The sequence below is a fragment of the Bombus affinis genome, chromosome 6, assembly GCF_024516045.1.
Source record: "Bombus affinis isolate iyBomAffi1 chromosome 6, iyBomAffi1.2, whole genome shotgun sequence".
Taxonomy (NCBI): Eukaryota; Metazoa; Arthropoda; class Insecta; order Hymenoptera; family Apidae; genus Bombus; species Bombus affinis.
The window spans coordinates 6,016,408-6,040,952 of NC_066349.1; the positions used below are offsets into that span (position 1 = coordinate 6,016,408).

General features: G+C 39.1%; 2 protein-coding genes across 3 annotated transcripts in view; one reads left to right on the plus strand and one right to left on the minus strand.

The window, feature by feature from the left end:
• LOC126917327 (uncharacterized) overlaps nucleotides 1-24,545 on the minus strand; it is a 108,617-nt gene that overhangs the window by 62,631 nt on the left and 21,441 nt on the right. The gene's annotated exons all lie outside the window — the stretch shown is intronic.
• On the plus strand, nucleotides 6,275-23,109 carry LOC126917335 (uncharacterized). The gene is made up of 4 exons (XM_050724111.1): nucleotides 6,275-6,418; nucleotides 16,997-17,384; nucleotides 17,718-17,915; nucleotides 18,207-23,109. Exons 2-4 carry the CDS (start codon nucleotides 17,055-17,057, stop codon nucleotides 18,327-18,329), a joined length of 651 nt encoding a protein of 216 aa, XP_050580068.1. The 5' UTR covers nucleotides 6,275-6,418; nucleotides 16,997-17,054; the 3' UTR covers nucleotides 18,330-23,109.

Consider the following 24,545-nt stretch of genomic DNA (forward strand, 5'->3'; position numbering starts at 1 on the left):
CGGCAGAGGGTGGAAGGGCGAGAATGAAACCGCGATCGACGGGTAGGGGGGTTAGGAATAGTGGATTGTGCGATAAAGCAAAGAAGTCCCGCTAGAGAAAGATGGTATAAGGTGGTACAAGGTGTTGCACGGAATTGGTGTACGTGTGTATGCGTGTAGGCGAAGAAATGAATGAAATGGAAGAATGTGGAAGAGAATTTGAGGGAGAAGAGGAAGAAAGTGAAACGAGCAACTGAAAGGACGGGATATTGTTTTGCGGATACGATTCGATAGAGGAAGATAGATAGAACGGCGAAGACAGGTCGGAGGATTAGAAAGGATAAATTTCAAGCGAAATAAGGAAAAATGTTGCGATAAAATTTGAGAAGGAGGAAAATAATGTAAAAAAATGGACACTGAAGGGGGATGTTTTTTCAAGTGGTTGCAAGGGACGCAAAATGACAGAGTACAGAGAACGTAGAAAGGAAGGTAGCACAGTGGATAGCAAAATGCAAGGGAAACAAAAAGAAAATGGTGAAAAAACGGCACGATCGGTGGATTAGAGAAGAGAAAAGAGATGGATGAGCGAAGAATAAACAGAGACGCGAGCTGCGTGTGTACATCGATTTACCAACTATGGCACACACTACGATTCTATCGCAACGAAGCTTGCAACGTCGGCTTATGAAGTTCGCCGACATGTCACGATGTATTCTGTGAACACGATCGTAATTACGGAAACACCTGTGCCAGTTATGAATCCATATGCTACTACGTCGCAGCCTAGTTTTTTAACGCAGCTTTTATAAATAACGCGCGACTTCTAATTTTTCCAGCTTATATTTGTCATTTCAAATTAACGATAAAACCTACGAAAAAGAATTTCGCTATTTCCGTTTCATAGGATAAGCTAAAAGTAATTTTATGCAACTGCGATATGACATTTATACGCAGCTTCCAGCGTTAGAACTCAGTTGCATTAGAATCGCGGAATTTGAAACACCTTTCAATCCTGACATTTGTATTCCAATTGAGTGATGATTTTTTCTGTACATACGTTCTATAGATAGATACTACATCTAATAAGACAGGAAGCACCTATTCTTTACAAGTATAGAAAAAATTAGCTGAAACTTGCGGTTTTCGCAATTCACGCGAATAAACTGACACAACAACGAATCTCGGACCATCTAATTCATTCTGAACTTTCATCTTAATAAAACAGCCAATATTTTGATACTAATTGAGTTAAACATAGATAAGCCCCGTCGTTCCACTAACGTCAAATTTCAAAGATAGGACCTCGATAAAAGTTGCCATGCGTAACGTTTGACGAGTACTTTATGTTACACGTTCGTCACTCCGAGCTACTAAAATAACATACGAAAAAGACTGTACGAAAATGTAATAAATAATCGAGGTTGAACGAGGCTCTTCAATTGCCTAATTTCATTAGATAAATTAAAGAGGAATATTCTGATTGGTAGAAAATCAGATACTCGTAAAAGTTTCGCTAACCTCTAATAAAGAAGTCAGATTTTAACTGCCAAACATCGTGATATCAATCACGAGGCATGATATTTTTCGTCTAATCAAAAAGCACGCAGCTTGCGCCTTTAATTCGTTATATTACTTTCTACATATATTTTTCGTTCACTTGGTTGTATTAAAATGTTAGAACCGACTTGTACTGAGCACGCGATACCAATCGCATGATACGAAAAGTGTGCAAAAATGTAAGTCTAGTTCTAAAGTCAAATAAAACGATTATTCTGATGTCGTAAGATTAATTAACGATATGACTGAACTAACTTTTAAACTGTTACAACCTAATACAAACTTTAAATTAGAATCCTTAACGTCAAACTTCAGACACGGCGCAACAGTTAGAATACCGCAAGAGAAGTATGCTAAAATCACCATGGGATCTAAATAAGCGCAGCATCCGATGGAAGTATCGTCGCAGTTTCATCCCAGTCGAAAATCCCAAAAACCGATTCCACCGCGATAAAAGCTGCAGAGAAGCTTAAGAATGACAGACTCCGGCTTCTCTGAGAGTAAGAAGAAAGGGATCGCAACGCTTAAGCGGCCGATTGATTAAAGCTGCGCGAACACTTCGCCCGTGTGAATTTTTAATGAGAGAAGCGGAGTCTGAACGAGCTCTGGTCGACTTCCGAGTAGCGCGATCGGCTTTCAAGATGATACTTTCAACCCTCTACACGGGGCTAGAGGCCCGGAAGAAGCGAGAGAAGAACGCGAAGGGTGCTCAAGTGCCTTTGTTCGCGATGAATGCTCGCCCCTCGAACAGGTAGCTCGCGACCCCGTGAATCTTCCTTCGATTAGGAAGCTTCGCCATACGAACCTACTCCTCTAAAACTTGTTCTCGTCGCGTGCGTTCTTGACCCGCGAATGGGAATTTTTGAAGCTAGCAATGGCTGACACGGTTAAGAGCTCTGACAAATGGCCGTAGCTCGTTATTAAAGGAAAGGGTACAGGCGTTGTTCGCTGCGTTTAGCGTCGCATAGTTCGTTGAAGGGTAGACGCAAGACGGTGATTTTATTAGACTTGATAGGGCGAATTTACGAGCACGAAAATTCATGGCCGAGAGGAATTTATATAGAAACCATAAATCTCTGACGAAATCGATGAGCGAGTGGTAATTTTTGAAGTTGTATGACTGACAAATTGTAACGAGTATCGAGTATCCATTTTTTACTTTCTTCGGGGAGAAAGAAAAAATTGTAGCCTGTCGTCAAGGAAAGCGTACGTTACAGCGCGTTACAGCTTCGATCTTTTGACGAGAGCTAATGTTACTGCCAATCATGTCGTCGACGAATACAAAAGGCAATTGACAAACGCGAAGATTAAACAGTCGCATGGCCGATGCAGCACCTGTCCATTATGACAGCATTGCGCGGCGGAAAAAATATTTTCACGTAGACAACGATTATTCGAATGATTCATCGGCTCTAGAACTCATGCACGCGGTAGACAACGTGTTTAGAATTGAATAAGCTGCTACTGAGAGAGAGAGAGAGAGAGAGAGAGAGAGAGAGAGAGAGAGAGAGAGAGAGAGAGAGAGAGAGAGAGAGAGAGAGGAGGGAGAGAGAGATGCGCGAACTAACGTCGATAATTTAGCACAATCGTGATAATTCAGCGAAATGCAATTCTCCGCCGACAATCCAGCTCTCGTCACGTTATAAATTTCCGTTTTCTGCCGATATTACCGGCCTCCGTTAAAAATCCACCGCTAATATATGATGCCCTGTCAAAAGTCCGATCCAAACTTCTTCACGCCCCCGATAAATTCAGGAAAATTCCCGACCTGTCGAAAACAAGCAACCGTTAATCACGAAACATCCTAGAATTTTTCAAAATTGCCTCGCACTGATCACCCTTCCGTTTGCCGAACAAACAAAACAGAGTTTACGCATTCTTTACAACTTTTTAATACTTGCTGAAATATACTTTGTTCTTGTTATGTAAGGTATAACGTGCGATGCGTGATTTCAATTGTATTTTTCAATAAATATGTAATGAGTTTGTTTGTATCAAACAAGTATAGTTCACCATGCAACATTAATCAAAACCCGATAATCGATGACTTCCTGGAATATATGACTCGGGAAACTTTCCGTCCATATAATCGGAGTTTACGTTCAGATAAGTGAAATCAATAGCTAAAGGCTCGTTTAATCGTGCACTAACGAGAATTTCGTTCCTCTAAATAAAGTACGGATAAATGGAGTTTTACTGTATCTCCATTTATCAACTCATTCAAGCTTCAACAAGCTCACGCGTTAACACGAGACAAGTAATCGGAAAAAGGAAACAAAAAGTAGCGGGGAAGAACCGAACGTAGCTGTCGAAACTCGACCCTGTACATTTCGCATGGTGCGTGCATTCTTTTACTTTTACGCCGTCAAATTTTCCATAAGTCCATAAAAATCCGCAATCCATTAACCATTATCTGATCCATTAACCAATATTCTCGAACATCGATCTATCATTATCTCCATCTATCAACATCCTCCAACTCCAACGAACTCGCATTAACACGAACCAAGTAGACAGAGAGAAGAAACAAAAAACAAAAGGAAGAACCGAACACAGTTTCGATCGCTCTCGAAACTCCACTCGCCGCGTTTCGCGAGCCACCTGCTCGATTACCCTCGGAATTAATGTATGAATTGGGTACACACAGGATTGTTCCATGTCCGCGCCTCACCCCTTTCCGCGTTGCCCTATATTCCCAGCCTCTCGAACATCGGCCCATTGACCTTTTCGCGGCAGGCTAGGCAACGAAGAGGGGGTTGCATCGAGGTAAATTCGCGGACCTCGCGAAACGACGAAAGAAAGTGGTTGCAACGCGACACGATAAAGCTTGCGAGTCCGAGATCGATGAGATCGTATTAATTATAACAGGCCTGAAGAGCACTCGGGACCTTCCGACCACTTTACCGTATCATCTCTTTCCTTCTCTCTTTCCTTTTCTCTTTCCGTGTGTACGTCGCGAAACGAAATTCGCCACGACGGCAGAAAAAATCTTGTAAAGAGAGCAGGTACTCGTCGTTGGAGCACACACGTCAAAGTGTCTACCACCAGACACACAGTCTTTCGCGTGTTCATGCGTGTGCGTGTATAGGTTGAAAAAGAGTTGATAAGCTTTCGCTGTCTGTGGTCGTAGACGACGCGATCCGACCGACGACGCAATTATAAGCGAAATCGAGTCACGATCTTTATTTTCGCGTGGGAACTTCTGGTGTGTTGCAATTCCGAGCTTGGGGACTGTGGAGTTTGTCTTTATTATGTGACGTTGACTGATTGTTTGTTAGACACGTGAGCCGGAAAATCGGTTCGTTCATTTCTCCTTTCAGGTAGAATTGAATAGGCCTTTCAGAATTTTCACAATTTCGTATAAGGTCGCCAGCTGTTCTAATATTTATGAGCAGGGGTTAGGTTACCATTAATTTACCATTCAAAAGATACGCAGAAGAAAGTGACTAAACGAATTTCATTTCATTCTTGCAGGTTTGTTTATTCTTTTACGTGGTTTATAATAAAATTTCAAATTGATTCGAATAAACTACGTAACAACGAAATTAGAAGAGCTTCGGTACTTCGACTTTTCATAAGATTATTTTATACAATCTCGTGGAAGGCAGTGAAATTTTCCAATAAAGTTACCATCGATCGAATTTAAGATTGCTCGCATCGAAGTAAAAGGTTGACGAAAGTTGTATCGCGCTCGAGGTCATTCATGAATACTGAAAGACGTCGTGGCATGGAACAGGCTCGTGTCCGGCTATTAATTCACTCTCTGAATAAGCAACGGGGAGATTTTTTTAATTAAAACGTGCGGTCTTTCTAATTAAAAAGCGAGCATTCATCGATTCGCGGCGCCTCGTCTTAAGATTTTCACTCGCAGCCAAAGGAATATTCTGAATGGGAAAAAATGAAGGTAGGAGAACAGAAAAGAGACAAGAAAGTAGACGCGCTCCCTTTCAAAATGCATAATTCAAACGTTTCTGAATATTCCGAAAATTTCAGCGCGAGCCGCGGTCGCGAGTCAAACACGCGATGCAAATTCACGTTTAAGTTTTAGCTTAAGTCAGCCAACTCGGAAAACTCTTTAGTGATCTAATTCCCTTGTATAATGCACGTTACGAAGTATTATCCACGCTTCTTTAACACCGAGACACGATATAACACTATCGCCTAAAGACACATTGAAGAAAATAATAGTTCCAATAGAAACCAATCTTATAAAAATAACTTCAATCGTTTGCAAGTAGCGTAAATCGATATATTGTCAGTCCTGTAACGATAGTTGTATAATATATGAAATTTGAAATCGTAGTAAAGGAAAGAAATAACAGAAAATCTCAATTTCCAACCGATAAGAACGATCATCAACGATCGGCAGTAAATTGAATCAAAAATGTTACAAATACAATATTTTACAGAAGAATTAAAAAGAAAATAGAGAGACAACCTGGCTATAGAATTATAGAGCACAGTATAATTAAATTTAATATGCTAGCTGAGCGTGAAAATGAAACCTTGAACACAGTCCTCTAATATATTTCCCGTCTACTTTAAATTACCAGCACAAATCATTTAAATTAGCAAGACAGAAGATCCACGTGCCATCTTAGCACTTTTTATCCTAAACAAAAAGGCAACTTGCTAGTGAACTTGGTCGTACTCTTAAGCGCGCGAGAACGGAACGCAAAAGGCACAAAAAAGGGTGGAATTGAGGGGGTGAGTTTCCTCCACAGGGGAAGGGATCGTTATTTCGTCGAGCGTCGGCTAGAGGGCGGTGAATTTCCAACAACATGGCCGTCTAACACTGACACCCCGTGCAAGTCTCCACGAAGTTGACCAGTTTCAAGAAACCAGTGAATTTCACCGTTGCGCCTGAGGACAGTCCAAGCTTGTAAGTAACGACGCATTGTTCGTAATTATTTTTTTATCGGTGTTTCGATTAATTTTTCTAAAACAACGCAAACAGTTTCGACTCGAACTGCGTGCTTTGTCCGGCAAAGGAAACGCACCCCTCTCGCGTGTATCTCGCCACCCCGTGCAATGGTATGCGTTGACATTGGCGATCAATAGAGCCGATGGTTAACGATAGACTCGATCGTCTAAAATTGTCGATCGATCGAGCGCTCGTCTTTTGACATTTCTTGATATTTAATATAGTAGGGAATTCTATAAAAGAAGAAATTAATTTCATCGAATCCTTTTATTATTGCACTTTGGTGATGTTTGTGTTGAATGAAATTTCTCTAGGAAGTTGTAATTTATATTTAAAATGATAAAGTATAGTACAATCGAAATTATTGAAAAATAATTTAAATGAAAGATAGTTCATCCTTCCTTTTTTCCCTTTTCTCTCTTCTTCCTTTCTTTCTTTTATTTGTTTTCGAATGCATACTTCGAGTTGTACGACTGCGTTTCATGAATGAATGGCAAGAAGGAAAGAGAAGCAAAGCAAACACCACATGTTCGCATACTATTTATACGCCTTCATATCGTTTTATCCGGACTTTTAATCCATTCCATATTTATAACTTAAACTAACTTTTCCCCGCGTATTGAAACCAAACGCCGCCCCTATAAATTTTCTCTCGTATCACTGCAAACGTTGATCTTTTAACCCCACTCTTTAAACCAACTGTTCCGTAACCTATGCCGCTAAACCAGCAGAGAGATCAAGTTTATTGGCAATTAACAATTTCCCTCGTTTTTTCATCCACAGTCGATGAGCAAAGGAAAATGTGCGTTTGATAACAATTTAACGATCCATCACCGTTAATACCAGACCTTCTGTCTGCACGACACGTGTGAGTGTTTCTGTCTGTTACCGAGACCCTCGTTTTAGTCGAACAACGCCCTGTTCGGCCGTCCGCCCCCTCCAGATTCCAGTAAATGCCATTTCTACGCTGTTCGCTTTTCTTTTCTCGCTGACTCAAGAAGACAGAAGAATGGTTCGGTGATAATTTCTGCGTCTTCTTATTTTTTTTTTTTTTTTTTTATCACGTTTTGTTAACGTCGCGATCCTCCATCGAAACTTGTAAGAACCTTTCGTTCTAAATCCCTGTCTTTCTTTCCAACGATATATTTTTCACAGTCTCCATAAAATAACACACAGATGCTGTAATTATTCGAATGATACCTCTTTTTATACTTTATTTCGCATTTTATATAAAAGCTAAGCAAGGGCTGTTCCCTGTTATTGTCAACACAGACGATTCTTTATTACGTTTAACAAACGTCATTCAACAGACCATCCAGTTCCCGCGTAATTACACACGCGATTTCTATTGCAAATATTTTTAACCCCATTATATAAAATCGAACCTGTATCAATGATACATTGACATAGTATTAATCTTGTTGTTAATTAGATGGTACTGTTCGTTCAATTAGCAGCGTTAACCAAATTCCTCCTAATGATCCGTTTCGTTGCTCCGCCATGGGACAAAGGTTATTTTCGCGAATTAAATAGTAATTGTACCTGCTCGTGCCGCGTTGAATTTTATCAGTCAGAAATTTTCTCCGACGCAACGCGGCATCGTCGATGCCATCGATCGACAACAACCTTGCCTCTGTCGATGATCCTTACTTACTACGTACATCGACGTACATCACGAACGTACATCACGAATGTACATCACGAACGTACATCACGAACACTCGTCAAGCAATTTATTTACGATATGAGCGTAAAACGCGTACCGGTCGTTTCGAAATGAGAATTCGAATGAAAATTCAACGACGACAAACGCTGTCGATTCGCGCAAGTAGTCGAGTCAACGTTTCACCAGACACGGCGGCTGATTCCAAGATATTCGTTTCACGTACTCGTGTTTGACATTTCATGAGATCGTTCGATGCTCGTTCGAAAAATGAAACGCTCTTTGACAAGGAACGGATCGCTTTAATTCACCGCCTCTTGCATATATCAACAGGTGCATAAAATTGCACACGGCTCAATAAACGCCTACTCGAAGTTACAACTATAATCTTTTGACACCTATAATCTTTGACAACTATAATCTTTGACGATTCAACTGATTATTTAACTGATTTTATAACGCTGTTGGAAGATTGGCTAGCTAAATAACTAACAAAATTTAATGATAAATTTACGTATTATTAAACTCTTTTATCTAATCAAGAAACGAAAAGATAAGAAAAGGAGAAGGATTTTGGTAATCTTCAAAAACTTAAGAAGTATCGATTACAGGTCAAGATCTCATAGATTTATTATTAAGATTGCTAGACCGCTCTTAGGAAAAATACCAGTATTAGTGATATAATTGATACGCTGAACACGCCAGCAAAAAGGGAGTGGCTAACGTTCGATGCCAGTTAGAAGTTTGTTTGGTGGTTTAGGATTACTCATCGACGCGAATTCGAGCCGAATAAAAGGAGAGAGTGAGATTGATGTCGAAGGCTTTCGAAAGCTGTTCCTTCGAAAAGGACCGATCTTACGTCCCAGAGTCTTCACTGGCTGTGAAATTCGGCTGTCTGGGCTTCTCCGCCCCATTTTCACTCTCATCGAAATATCGAATATCAACGATAAACGTATCTTGGTTGGGACGTAATACCGATAGCAAGCAAGCACAAATTTTCCCTGGCAACGTTAGGCTACGCCTCACACGTGAAACAAGACCGCATGACCTAAATCGCTTCTCGAGTAATTTGTTCCCGGAACACTCTGTTCCGCTGCTTAGAGATTGCTTTTCCAATGATAGCGCAATTTATTTTAGGATAAAAGAATACTATAAAACGAGTCAAAGGGGCGTTCAATTAACGTATCGTGGACGATAAAAAAAGAACATTAGAAACGCTAAATGTAACAGGCACAAATTTAATGAAAGAAAATTATTTTTAGCGAGAGGAGAATTTTTTCTCACTCTTTGTCAGTAGTTGATAATATCCTAAAAACCGATAAAAATGACAGAGCTCGTTTTCTTCAGACAGATATTCCCTAGGTGAAGATTTGATACCTATTGCCGTACATAAAAGTCTGCTTTACGGTTTCTTCGAAACACTCGATCGCCTTTATCGCTCGTTCACCGTCGCTCGTATTTATTACCACTTCCTATATCTTCGGCTTCGTGTTTCTTGCTCGAAAATCGTGGCCATTTCTCAGCAATTTCTCATCTATTACGAGTCGTTTTTGTGGCCAGCCTGCAGCGTTTGCGCATTAGCCACGCTCGGTAGAGGGTAGAACACCTTTACTTGGAACGATTACATTCTCCCAAGCTCGTAATGATACGTAAAAAGAAGATGTTAAATAAGAAAGGAGCAGTAATTGAAAAAGAAATAAAAATAGTAAGTGTTCGAATACTCTCTTATGCCTGTGTACATCCTCTGCCAGGGATATCATTTATTCACTCCCACAGATCGGTTTCACATGGAGATACACGTATCGCGATACATACGCGTAGCACGAGCTGCGTACCGTATGAATATCGCCATTCGTTTTAATGTTTCGTCCGCTGCCTTAGTACGAAAAATATCGTTGCCAGGATAGACGAAATGAGTATCACATCCTATCTCACGAGAATCGTGATGTTAAGGCTTCGATTGATGTACATGTATATTCAGTACCTATCATATGCATATCACGATACGCATATCTTCGTACAAAACCGGTCATACTATTTAACGAACTTCATCGAACAAAGGATTTCTAAATCGTGTACGAAATTTGAAAACCAAATAAAAAGTAGAAAAATGCATGCAACCAATATTGATACGAAACAAACGACCGGTGTGTATATTTAAAACGGGGAAAAACAATGCTCCGTCGATGCTCCAGAAAATGTTCCGGGGTGGGACGAAACGGGATGAAAATCGCTTTAAAAATTCTACTCCCTCGAACGAATACGATGTAAACTCGACGAGTCTCATTGTTCACCGTCTGAATGCGAGTTGGCGCATCGGATGCAACGCGGCCCTATTTCGCAAAAAAAAAAAGAAAAAAAAGCTTGAAATGGATTGCTTAAAAATTTCAGCTATCTCTGTTATAATATTTAATACAGTTGAGTAAAATATCCTGTGAACAGGGAAAAATATCATCGTACACATCAAGCAACGTGTGATTTCGCAAACACGTCACACGAACTGAAACAATAAGAATTGATCGTTAATTTTGTTACGATCAATCTGTTGATCATATATATATGTTGAAAAGAAGGATAAATTATTATGTCGATAGAATTATATATTAAAATAATATATTAAAAGAAATCGAAATTCGAAACCGACGTAACACGAATTGTATATATTCTGCACGTACATTATGACGAGTTAATAACAGCGGTACGATATCATTCTTCCAAACAAATAATGGTAGATATGAATAATTGAACGGAAAATGAAAACCGCCAACCCACCTGCGGTTTTGATGTGATTTTAACGTGCTTGTTAATCGCTTTTTCCCGGATAATTCGTTGATTTTCGTTTGCTTGAATTATTTTGAATTTCGCAACGACCCGTTGGAATTAGGCTTTATTTCGTACTTCTATTCAAAACTTCGCATTTATAAAATTCCGCGTAAAAGGAATAAACAGTCGGTCTTCTTAGATATGGAAATAGAAAATGGACGATAAACTTCAGGTAAAACGTTTTCAATTATTTCACGGGTTTTGTCGCCGTAAGACGTTAAGAGTGAAAGAAAACGGGGAGATTTAACAATAATCACAGGGGCAACAGTTCGCGAATGAAATGAAATAATAAAAGGCAGTGGATCGTTGGAACCTCCAACGGAATCGTCTGTGAAATTGTCTCCCTCCATCTCTGGTTGATGTTTGGACAGGGTAAACTTTTGCCGCGAAGACACCGAGATTACCACGTCACCCTGGGGGTTTAGCATCATCGCAGACGCGACCATCTTGTTCTCCAAACTTCCACGAAAAGGCACCACAATAGCGGTCGAAGTTCTTGCACGAAAGGACACGAAGCCGAGGGTGTTTGTTGTCTCCGAGACAATGCGCCTTCTTGGTCTGACTATGAAACTTCTCGAAGGGGAGAATACTCAGAGACGAAAGAAAAACGACAAGTGTCAATGATGAATGAGGAAAAGAAGAAGATAAAACGAGAAAGAAAAGACATAACTCGTGGTATTCTCGTGATACAAAGTGAATTGTTTTCTTAAAAAGAATGACTCGCGTATTATTCAGGGAAGAGATACGTGGGAACGTTAACGAGGCTGAAAGTGTTCGCTCAAGAACTATAAAAACTATTGGCGTTTAGTCTACTAATTAAGGTTTCTCGAGCTAATTAGCTGGAAAATGAAACAGCCTGTGAAGACGCCATTCTTCGCCCGAACGTTTCCGAGGAAACTCGTAAAAAGTCTATATCATAAAACTTTCAGAGAAAGCATTAAACGCGATTTATTTCCACGTCGAAGAACATTAGAGCGTCCACAACCTCTTTCAAGACGAGACCACATCCAAATTTCCATTTTTCATTTTGCACCTATCAACGAGCATCCATCTACCTATCCCCGTGAAAAGATATGTTCAACGCTAAAACGAAAAATCATTCGCTTCAGCTTCGTTCGCCGTTCTGCAACTTTAAACTTCAGACAGCTGCAAGTAAAGACGGTCGTGCGTGGTCGGACACAGGCCAGATTGAAGGGAGACGAGGTGAAACGAAGATATCCGGATGCATAGACGATGGAAGAAAAGGAGTACGGGAGTGAGACGCGAAGATCTATCAGGGTAGTCGCGGAGAAAGAGAAAGACGAAGGAAGAGTTAGACAGGGAGCGTAGGGGAAGGGATGAAGCGGAACGAAAGGATGGCAGAAACGGGGGTAAGAACGGAGAAACTAGGACGAAAGGTGCGAGCCCAGGATGACGGTGCACTAGCTGGGGCCACTGACATGAGACCGTCCACTTCTATCGAGGGGTGTACGGCCATTGAATCCACTGGATTTTCACCCCTCCCCGGTGCAACCTACTTTACCAGCTACTTCGTTCGTTTGCCTCGCGCGAACCCGTCGAGTGGTCGTCTTATTTCGACGACCTGTATCCGATGCGAGTGCCGGCATTCCGGCAAGCGAGCAGTGATTTCAAATCGTAGCGAATCCTCGCTGCTCTCTCGGCACTTTTCTCCAGAGCGAGCTCCCAACGCGAGGAAACGAGCAAACGAGCGATCCGGATTTGCACCAGACCGCGAACATTGCCCGTATTAAGCAAATTGCCTCGAGTGTCTTATTATCAAAGTTCGCTCGACGCTGCAGGAGTTCCATCGAAACGATAGAATTAATTAGATCGACGTATGTTAACGAATCTATGAAGATAATTTTTTAATTGATAGTTTTGTAATTTAGTCTAGAATGATCTCAGAGGAAAGAGAAGATCGATATTTAGGAATGTGAATTTGTATATACATTATGCATATTTGAGATGAAAATATAGAAACACAAGGATTTCTAGTAATCCAGCTCCGTAATACGTAATTGTAACTTTTTTCTGCCTCTTCTACGTTTATTGAGTAGAACAACAAACCTTCGCTCCTCCCATGCCAAAGGCAACGATATCAGTAGTACAAGGAAGCTGAAATTTTGGTTCAGGAATAGGAAGCAAAATACAGCCGTGGCCGTCGTATCGTACACGAAGTGTGAGTGACACAATATCCGTGGTGCAATTGCCGCTAGTTCCTCTCTTTTATCTTTCTCTCTCTCTCTCTGCCTCTTTTTCTTTCTATTCCTCTTTTTTCGCTTCTGCCTGCTTCTCTGAAGACATTCAGATGTTCGTGCGGCCGTCCTTGCTCTAATTCAAGAGCGATGAAACTTCCTCAGATTGTAAACTTTCCGACTATTCTGTCGCGAGATTAACGTGTACGATTGCTCGCTGCTGTTGCGATTGTTTGTTTCTTAAATTTCTGAACGAGCTTACAGTTGCAAGAAATTTTAATAAGGATTAAAACTCGTAAATTCTTGAATAGAAATACTAACAACATTTACGCGGTACTATTTTCGAAAATTCTTCGACGTTTTGGGATTATTGATATCTCGGAATACAAATTGTTAATACTTTCCAAACGCCTGACACTTAGGCTGTGCTATTCTACTCAGTTTACGTAGATGATCCTCTTGCTATGTTGTGAGATTAGTCAGGCACTATTCTACTTGAAGCTACAAACATTAACGTACCAATATTACTCTTGGTAGAATGTACAACTCTGCATGTCTGCACACGAACGATCACGTTCTATTTACTCGACGACGCGTGACTTCCTTCTTACCCATTTGCCCACAGCCGACAACCTTCCGCTCGTCTGAACACGAGTAGTCGAATCTACTTGTTGTTCCACAGTATTTACCCGACTGTGAATCAATGTCATTCCATTTCTCCGATTATAACCAATAGGAAATGCCACTACTTAATTTATCCACAAATCAACCTAATTTTACGATCCAAGTTTCGCTACATACAGTATCGTTCTACCTATTGTTTCCACATCTACTTATCACATCGAATAATTAACGAATTTGGTAAACACTACGCTAACCAACCTGAATATTCCAGAATATTGCCAAATACATATCTCAAGTAAAAACAGATGAATGTCTGGTTAATGGTATTTACATAAGACCGTAACCGCAAGGAAAGAAATTCTTACGAGAAGGAGAAATAGATACTCGTTGCTTCTAGCAAAGGCTGGTCTGTAGATCAGTACACGAACAATCTCGTCTTCCCACGCAATTCGTGCACCGAGCCAAAACGTTCCACCTACGCCAAGTAATTCTATCTAATTGCACATGTCCGTCGATCGCGCGAACTAAGCGCATCCCACGTTTCAGCTCTCTTTTTCAACGATTCGAGTTAAAAGTATGACAGGCACCGCATTGTCACGGACTCGCTTCCAAGGTGATACATTTTTAACGTTCCAGCCGAGCATTTCGAGCGACACGTCGAATTAAAGCTGCCACGCTCGCAGCATCCGTTTGACTGACGGCTTCCGGTATAAACGTTTCTACTGTCATCTAACTGAACACCTACGATAGGATAGACCGAAAGAATTTCCCATTTGGCAAGGCGATAGTGTACGTTAAGGAACAGGGTTCGCGCTTTATGCGGAATGATCCTTCATCCGTTTAAAGGAAAGCAGGAAATTGGATCTTTCCGCGCACCTTTCGCATATAATATTGATCTCCCGACTCAGAAGCTTTAAGAGCTAAGTACGTTCTTAATTACGTTCTATATAATATTATTACGTAGTTATTACAGAATTCATATTCTTATGATTGTAATTTAAATTGTCCGATAAAATTATACTAGTATTTAACAAGAAGAATATCGCAACTTCGTTAAAGTATTTGGGACACGAAGAATATTATTTAAATTATAAAAATGGAAAAACCTACCATTTGAATTCTTAAACATTAAAGATTCAAAACGTTCAAACTCTACTATGTCCCTCTCACAAACTTTAGTACCATCGATTATGTATTTAAGCGACGTAATACTGCCACCTACTCAAAGTTCCGTACAATTTTGTAAGGGAGACCTGACTAATTGATCACCCCAATGTTTCCAAAACCCACACACTCGACCAAGCCTGATACTCCGCAATCTACAGAACCTCGATTTTACATTCCATATGTCCAGAAGGTATCAAACCAATAAAGCCAGAGTTTGTTCGTACCGGAAACAATCAAGACGCCGGACGAATCGCGAGATAGGTCACGTAGCGGCTGGATCGTTCCGATATCGATCACCAGTCAGCGAATTATCTCCGTTACGTTAATTCCCGCTGGAAATCGTCGAATTCGGCAAGAACCGCGCGTAGCACAGATCGTTGCTTCGTCCGCGGAAGCTTAACTGCGCTCGTCCCTTTTTAATAGCATGTTATCGGGCCAGCAATATTAAGTTGCGATACGATATCACAGTAACATTGGCATGGTATTATCATACGTGTATCGTAAATTTCGAAATAGATGCGAGCTATAATACATTATTAGACAAATGTTTACCATTTTACTAGTGTTCCATAAAATTTCATTTCGACGTGATAAAAATTAAATTCTATTGCATATGATATACGTACTTTCCCTATTTATAATACTCGCCATTCTATATGGAATATAAGTAAAATAAATGAGACAATATAATAATGAATATCAACGAACCAGTTCTCCTAATCTTTCATCGTACATCACATAGAAAATAGCTAGAGGATATTTTATCAGTAAATGTAGTAACTACATTGTTGCACCATTGCAAACAGCTCACGATCAATATACATATGATCGTTGTCTGATCGACAAAACATTCGTTCGTGATGTTACCGACATGACATAGAGATGTTTCGATGCTGTATTGTTATGGATAAGTGGATTTGTTTATATATTAAACTCCATATAATATCGTGAATACGTCTGATGATGTTTATACGCTGTATAGTTAGGTGGGCGACGGCCTTAAATATCCGAAGGAGTCGACGGCTTTAAAGTCAGTCGCAACTGCGCCAGGTCGACCGATGAACGGGAAACTCGGCCACTGGGTCAACGACAGATGCAGCTGGTGCACTCGCACCGAGACACACCCCAACCCATCGCCCCTTCATCCCCCGCTCTCTCCAGCACGCTTGTTTTTCCTATTTTTTTCTTACTTTCTTCTGGATTCTCTGTCCGTCTGTCTATCTGTCTCTCTCTCTCTTTTTCTCGGTTTTGCTTCTTCCGTTGCTCTCCTTTTTTTCGTCATTCTCTACCGCTATTTTTCAAGTTGGTTTTCTCTCTGCCACTGTGCCTACTGGCTCGTGCTCGATGAATCCGTGTCGCGTAGCATGAACGAGAATCACTCGAGGATTCTGCGAGCTGTGGAGATAAGGAAGTGTGGGTAAGTGGCGATGATGGAAACAGAGTGAGGAGCTATAGTTGCCAAGAAGCTTTTTGAAGTTTGAAAGCAGAAGAGAAAAATTACACTGCAGCTATGCTATATTAAAGTCAATAGTTCTTGTATTGCGTACGACACGATTGTGAATGTAGGAATATCGATTAGAAGTTCGCACGCGTTTCGGCATTGAAATCTGCGTTGCTATTGAGAGGGAAAAAGTTCACCGACAACTTTTCTATCTTACACGTAAAAGCTTGAATCCATTAAGGCCGACAACGCAATATTTCGTTTGCAATTTTGTTTCAATCAATCTACGTTATCGAATTCCTTGAAATTACGAATACAACATTCTCGTTTGTTTCTCCTACCGCATTGATTCTACGATTTTACAAAGTTTGAAGAAATTAAAGATTTATAGCGCAATAATAAATTATTTTCCTTCAAATTAAAAAGCAATGTTCTTTTAAAAAATATCTATTGCAATAAATTTTTCTCAACAACATCTACAGTTTTACAGGCATCTACATGATTCCACGATATTCCGCTGTTCATTTCTTAATGAATTAATATAGTTCCTTGGATATTTCGATTAATTCCTCTTCTCCCAGTAGCCGACTGTTCGCCGCTAACGAGCAGATTTATCATTGCAGGCGACTAGAGGAAAAAGAAATAGTCAAACTGGCACCGTTCAAGTTTCCCTTTTCAAAAATGTCCAAGTCGCGCAGCAGCGACGAAAAGGACCGTGAGAAGGACAAGGACAAAGAATTGGAATGCAAAATGGAGAAAGACAAACATTACGAGAAAGAAGCGGACAAAGGCAGTGACACGGAACACGAGGACGAAGAAAACGCGCTAGAGGACGAGGAGGATAACGCGAATGGACGAAACGTTCAACTTCCAATGAGTCAACTGCAATTGACCACCGAAACTGAATCCAATTTAAACTCGGCGATATTCGATTCCAACAGCCTGATGGTTAGGAACGAACAAGCCATACCGAGCTCCCCTCCTCCTTCTTACGAGCACGTTATCGAACAGGTGAAGATCTGAGTTGACCTAACCGAATAAAAGAGCTAACTCGCTCCGTTCCATTCGATCACCAAAACCTTTAAGATGGAAATACTTGATTCCCAATTTTTCTACGCGTACAGTAAGATCAAAGTTTCTTTTGGGAATATTCCATTGAATATTTCGTCGTTGAATGTTGGAAGTTTTTTAATTTAACTTCTTTTCTTCTTTTTTTTTTTAAGTAATTTTCGAAAGATGAGAGATTTCTCATTTATTGTTTTAAGTGTTAGGCAAGAGCTTAAGCTTCGTGGTATGATACAGGTTTTTATTGAAATTTTCTATTATACTCTGATGTAATTTTAGACGCGGTTGGAGCACGCAGCCGAGGTTCAGAAGTACGAGGGTGGAAAGAACCTCGGGAACGACGCGTCTGGCGAAGATAATAGAACAAAAGCACCCAAGATCCTTCACAAGTCGAGTAAAGAGTTATACAGAGCAGTGGCGAAACAGTGGGGCATCACTTGCAAGATGAGCGACCACTGCAGATGCTTGGACTGTCAGGTAACTTGCCCTTGTACAGCACGAATATCGAATAACCCACATTTTCAAATATTCTACGAATACTTTGTTACTTTTTCAAGACAATATGTGCGTAGTAAAATCGAGAGTACATGCACAGTAGAATTATTAAAATATTTTCATTTGCTTTCAAAAACATTCTTTTAAATTAAGTTCATTTTAAATTAAGTTGTTCATACGAATTGAACGAAGTGTTCATATACTTATGAGCAGCAATATATATATTTCAGTAACGTACAATTGAACATGAAAACTCATAAATTGCCTTCGCAGAGTTGTTATTTCGACTGCGAGTACGACAAGAATGAGAACCAGAAGACTGACGGTGGACTAGGCGCCGGCACGCCGATGTTCATTTCCGAAGTGATGCAAGGTTCCGGTTGCGTGCTGTTCTAAGACAGCGGAAACGAACCTCCATGGCGACGACACGGTCTTCACCGTGTGCTTCCATAAGGAGCAAAAGTTCACGTGATTGCGCACAAATCAGGTTGACTGTTTCCTAATGGACCGACGAACCACGAATAAGTTAGTTATTGACCGTCATCCTATGACGATTTGGGATGAAATTGCTAATAACATAAACAGCCAGCCAATATTTAAAACTTTATAATCGAAAGAATATATGTAAGTGGATCTTCGTGAATTTTCATTTGGAAGCCCTTGGTTCGGGAAAATTGATCGGCTTTACAATTAAAATGATCTCTGTGAGGGAAATATCGAACACTATGCGATGCCCTACAATTTCGAAAGTTTTTAAGAAACAATGATCATCAAATGATATTGTTGAAAATAAAAAATTCGAATTTGAAGGAAAGATGTTGAGATAAAAAGATCGCAAGTCGCGTGTTTGTGTCTCAAATTTAATTCACGAAGAAGTTCATTCTATAGAGAAAAGCGAATTTTCGTTTTTGAGCATCACAGATGTTGATGAAATTTTTCGAGGTGGTATCTCACGAGAATTGCCCTTTTCATTGAGAAGTATTTTCGATAATGTCAAGCAAACTGCAGTGTGCTTTAACAAAGAAGTTACTAGAGGAAGTATCGAAGTCAGAAAGATTTCAACTTGTCAATTGTATACATATTACTCGTTGCATTTTCACTCGGTGGTAGACGATTGGTAAACGCTCGACCAATTTGTACAATAGGCGTAGAGTTAACGTTTAAATGACCTCGCTGTTGAGATTGTTTAAAAATTCATTGTCCATGTCCGATCGAAATGATACCTACTCGATTCTCAAGAATGTTAATATCGATATCTGAACCGTGTTGCTCATAGATGATGTACATTTAATCTCCCCGGGTCCTATGGATTGAACTTGATTAGCTTGATAAAACTGGACCAATTTGCGATCGTGAATTTCAATTCGAATTCTTCTATTACAAGAGAGTGTGAAATTTTATCGATAGAAGGATTTCATCTGGGGAAATTACAGGAAAAATAAACATTAGCGTAAATGTTAGCCATGTTATAAACGAGGTATATAAATAATCGGCGTATTGTCTCGAAAACTCAATACTATTGTAAATGATCACTTTTATGCTTTGTTACATCGACTTGCTGCGTATTTTCTCTAGCTCGAGGAATGAGACGAATCAATTACAGTTCGTAAAAAGTTACGTACATCGTTAATAAGTACATAGATTGCGGATTTTTATGCGTTTATGAAAAAATCTAAAGATGCAAAAATGCATAAAATGCAAATTGTATACAAAAATATTTAAAAGATGTAAAACATCTAAAATACTCATAAAAATATGAGTTTCATAAATATCCGCAATCTGTTAATAAAGAATTATAAAATTCAGATAAAACGAAAGTTTCTCTGTCTTTCATAAGCTAAACACGTCTTTTTACCAACTACTTTTACTGTTATATACACAATTTACATTTTTCGACAACGATAAACAGGCCTATTATTTAACCATTTTATGTGTTGCCATCCATATACACAAAATAGCATTTTTAACGAAGAAACGCCATTCAAAGTTTTTCTATCGTCTTCTCGACTCGACGAGTCTACTCCAATGGAACATTAAAGAACATATAAATAATAAAACATATAAAACTAATTCAGGAAAGCAGTGTCTATATAATTTACTATTATTATTACAACTAACATCGACCAATAACTTTTAAGCAAATCTTCGAACAACTAGAAAAATGTTTATTGGATTAACATTGATTTTTCACACAACACGAAAAACCACTTACTCTGTTGAAAGCAAATATTGAGTCAAATAGTACCGGCCACTTCCGGTACCGCTTTCTTTTTCAGTCTCCGCGGAACGAACGACATTAAGCTGGCTTTTACGCTAGAAAATTAGAAAGCATTCCCAAAGGAGCAACGGCCGCGATCTCATTCCTCGAGAAAGAAATCGAAAGCTGTCGATTCAATGGCCCCTGTCGATTCTTCCTTGCGGCAAAACGCGCGTAGCTAGATGTGTAATTAACGACTGTAATTTACACTGATTTCCCGCAATACGCGTCCGAGGAAATCGAAACTCGAAACACATGAAAGTATTATAGATCGAGCGTCGAATACGTGTATTCAATGGTGTCTCGTTTGCATCTTTGTTCGCCGTACGAACGATTCTGATTTTTTTATATTTTTAACACGTTAAGTGCTACGTGGGTCATCGATGACCGATAGGAAACTTTTCGTGCAGGCTTGAAATTCTCTTCAAATAATTACAATATGTAAGATATTATTTGAAAAATAATATCGCCTAAAAATAATATGCATAGCATATCAATTCATACGTTGAATTTGTATTTTATCAGAACTTAATTAGTATACACTCCTTTATACAATCTAGTAATTGTATTGAAGATCTTTTTGAAAAAAGAGTCTATAGATTTGCGATAAATGAAAATTTTTTAAATGATCGCGGCACTCAACGCGTTAAACCTCTCTGTTGCAGATTATATCGTTTAAGATTTTCTTGAGTAAACGATGGTCAAAATATCGCAAAAATATAGTATGAAGGTATTCTTACGACTTAGTAGATCTTGTTCGTTTACTTAAACCCGGTTCGACTTTTCATTTTTTACTTTCCATTGTTTTAATTCGATTAATTCCGACCTATTGCGCTAAGGTAGTTTACCTAGGGATACAACGATATCGATTCTTTGCTGCAACGCGAAAATTCGATTTTACTGCTGTAAGGACAAGCCTCGGGTCTTCGAGATGAACGCGATCATCGCAGCTATATATCGTTTTTTCGAGGACTCTATTGTAAATGTTGTACTCGTTGCAACTCATCGAGCGATTCAGCAGCGAGAAGATAAATAAAACTGAGGTAAAAATCTCAAACGACACGATCGTCCAATGGTGTACGTCGATTGGGTCAATCTGAAACATAATACAGTACCTGCCTATACACTTATCTTTTCAAGATACTGTTGTTCAAGATACGAGAGTTTTTTTGTACTTCGCGCCGAAGAAAACACGAACAATATTTCACGTGCGTGAACAGTCGATCCCTCCCGCCATTATTAAACCCGCTTTTCTATCGGTGAGAAGCATCTTTTTGTACGAATAACGCGCGATCCTTTTACCTACGTGCGCTAAAATGGTAATTTACGTATCGAAACAAACTTTGCTCCATTTGGAGAAAATTTAAATTTTATTTGACAAGTACAGTAAAATTATTGCTGCCTTTTATAACGATAAAGGTGATTAAAAGATATAACTTTTTTTCTCAAAAGGTATAAGAAGAAGGGAAGATACCTAATTCTTGCTTGAAGAAGATTAAAAATTTATATCGTGTTAAAGGGTTCAAAAAATGATAGAAATATTTTTATATACGTTGAACGAAATTAATCGTTTTCAGACAAACAACCGAATCCATAATTTTCAATTTAACCTTTAATATTAAAGTTACGTAACGAAAAGGAGCAGGGTATCTCGACGTGAATGACCAGTCGCACAAATTACATAATTTCACTACAGTCAGTGGATCATTTTCACCTGAACGCCTGACATACTCTGCACACATTTCATTTACAATTAATCGATTCCTTGCGGAGCTTGTGTATGTGTGTGCGTGGAAAGGGACAAGATATAAATCGAAAAACATATAAGAAAAAAAAGAAAAAGAGAGAAAAGTGAGATACGTATGTATAGTATTTTTCTGGGCCGCGAATTTTTCATTAAAATGTCATTGCCTTGAATGACAAAACTTGTAACGATTATTATAATCTCTACTATATAATATATTCATGATATGAGACAGTATAATTATGATAACGATTACAACATTTAACAAAATACTATTGTAAAACGGCCGCGAGACATGATTATCATATATTTAAGATAAAAATGGAATGTATATTACTGTTGGAAATTTTAAAGATATTAATCGAAACAAGTGGAACTATGTGACGATAAAATTCTACAGGAATCCAGCCGTATTTTGAGATTTCTCAAAAATAAAAAAACTAGTGAACTGTAACATTTAAAATATTATAATTAGACTGTAGATTTGTATGCATTTGTGGAGAATTTAAATGTTTAAAATGTATGAAACGATATAACATACAAAATGTAAAGATAATACTCAAAAGTATAAAAGATATCCAAAGTAAAGTACTCGTTCTAATATCTAAAATCTAGAGAATGAAACTAATCTCTGTCTCTATCTAGTATCTAGATACTATTTCTTTATTCTACATCATGAAAATCCGCAGTCTAATTATGATGAGACAGGTAAAGAGTTTTTTTAAACACAAAGCTGTTGTAAAATGTCAATTCCCTCGCATCAAAATCTACTATCGTATAATCCAAATACATATTCTACAATTAGTGTATAAGTCGCAGGTTCGAAAGACAGAATTTTTATATCTCAAAATAATCTATGCATTTGTCAAGTGTCGAGTTTTGTTTCCGAAGGGGATTTGTTGAAGAGGAAGAAACTATAATTTTGTTCCTTTATGAGGGGTGAATTTAAACAAGCATGAAACTGTACCATCTCGTAGCCTAACAAGCACACACGCTAACCTGTATATGTGTGTGCTCGCGCGTGTATACATGTCGTTTATTCTGTGTATGTACGTTACATAGAGAGTAAAGTGAACGATTGCCTGGTGAATCGTCGTTCCATAGAGAATATTGACTGTAAAACTCGATGTATTCTGGTAAGTTCGCACCAATAAAAAGTGGCCTAAACTAGTAAAGTTTTCCATTCTGTCTCACCATCTCATCTCATCATTTTGTCCGATGACCTATTTTTTCAGAGACCTCCACAACCACTGAACGCTAAGCTTTCATCTATCATTGTTTATTAGGGTATCTTTGGCATTAATTATAAAAAAAAGTGTTTCACACATTTCACGTAATCACGTTTCCTCAATGATCTTTTATTCGAACATGTAGAGTTACAATTCGTCGCAATGGAGAACATGTTCGGCGTTAGCTGCCTATATGCAGGCGCGACTTTTTATAGATATCAATTTAAATATATATGTCGGAGATGAAAGGACATCGGGGCCTTTCTTATGGAATGTTTGGAAAGGTCCCCAATACTTTAATCCAGACTTTTTGTTGTAGCTGTACTTAAATAATAAAACTGAGAAATAGTTGTTTATGATCCAATCCGAGTACGAGTGGCCGAGATTTATGACAGTGGGCTTGGGCTCGAAGTGACATAACAGGTCGCTGAACGTAGCCACAGTCACGGGAGGAACGTGTACCTAACAGAGGTATGGAGTAATTATATAGCTCTCCCTAAAAACAAAGATTTACCCGAGGGGTACAGAGAGGTACGGAGAGGAATATATAAGATGAGATTCAGTCCGATAAGTTCTACTTGTACAGTGGACAAGTAGGTTAAGCCACATCAGAATCGTAGATCAAATCTCATTCGTCATCCCGTTGACCGTGGATTCGTTATCGAACCTAAATTCATTGTCATCAACATCTCGATTATCCAATCGCCGCTATTACTTGTTAAACTCTTTAATAATCACACTTGTATCAGTACAATATCATCTATAGTACATAACAACGATGTCCAATTCATGTGAAGATTCATTATACGTCTCTAACCCCAATGATAACCCGACATATATATATATATACTAAGCTTGATTTAAAAGAATATCTGTATTTTCGACCAATTGTGGGGAGACGCGATCGCGAGGAAGCGCGTCAACGGAAGTCATAAATTCCCACTACGATTGTAAGAATCGACAGCGCGAATAGATCGATCCCCTGATTTCCGTTGAGATAATAGGGGTGGTTGAGGCGGTATAACGCTGCGATTAACAGTGTTATAGAATATGTATTTCCAACAATTTTACACAAGTTAGTAACACCGCTGCTTAAGATATAGGTGACGAAGAAATGGATTGCTCCTATATGAGAGAATCCGGGTACAGATGTTGACTGATCTGAAGACCGAGATTGGGTACGGGTAGATAGGTGGTCTTCGAAGAAGTCTTGAGGCGTTGAGAGTATTGGAACTGAGATATAACTACTTGATTGTTCTGTTGATATAGACTCCCGATGATAGACTGTTCTGTCGTTCCAAGAACAAATCTAGTGTAGTAGTAAAGGTTGAGTTCTTTCTGATATCTTTTAAATAGATCTGCTCTCATAATTCAAATATAAT

Coding starts and splice junctions, on each gene's coding strand:
- LOC126917335 (XM_050724111.1), top strand. CDS start 17,055: ATGTCCAAGTCGCGCAGCAGCGACGAAAAGGACCGTGAGAAGGACAAG. Junction 17,385..17,717: donor ACGAGCACGTTATCGAACAG/GTGAAGATCTGA, acceptor ATGTAATTTTAG/ACGCGGTTGGAGCACGCAGC. Junction 17,916..18,206: donor GCAGATGCTTGGACTGTCAG/GTAACTTGCCCT, acceptor TTGCCTTCGCAG/AGTTGTTATTTCGACTGCGA.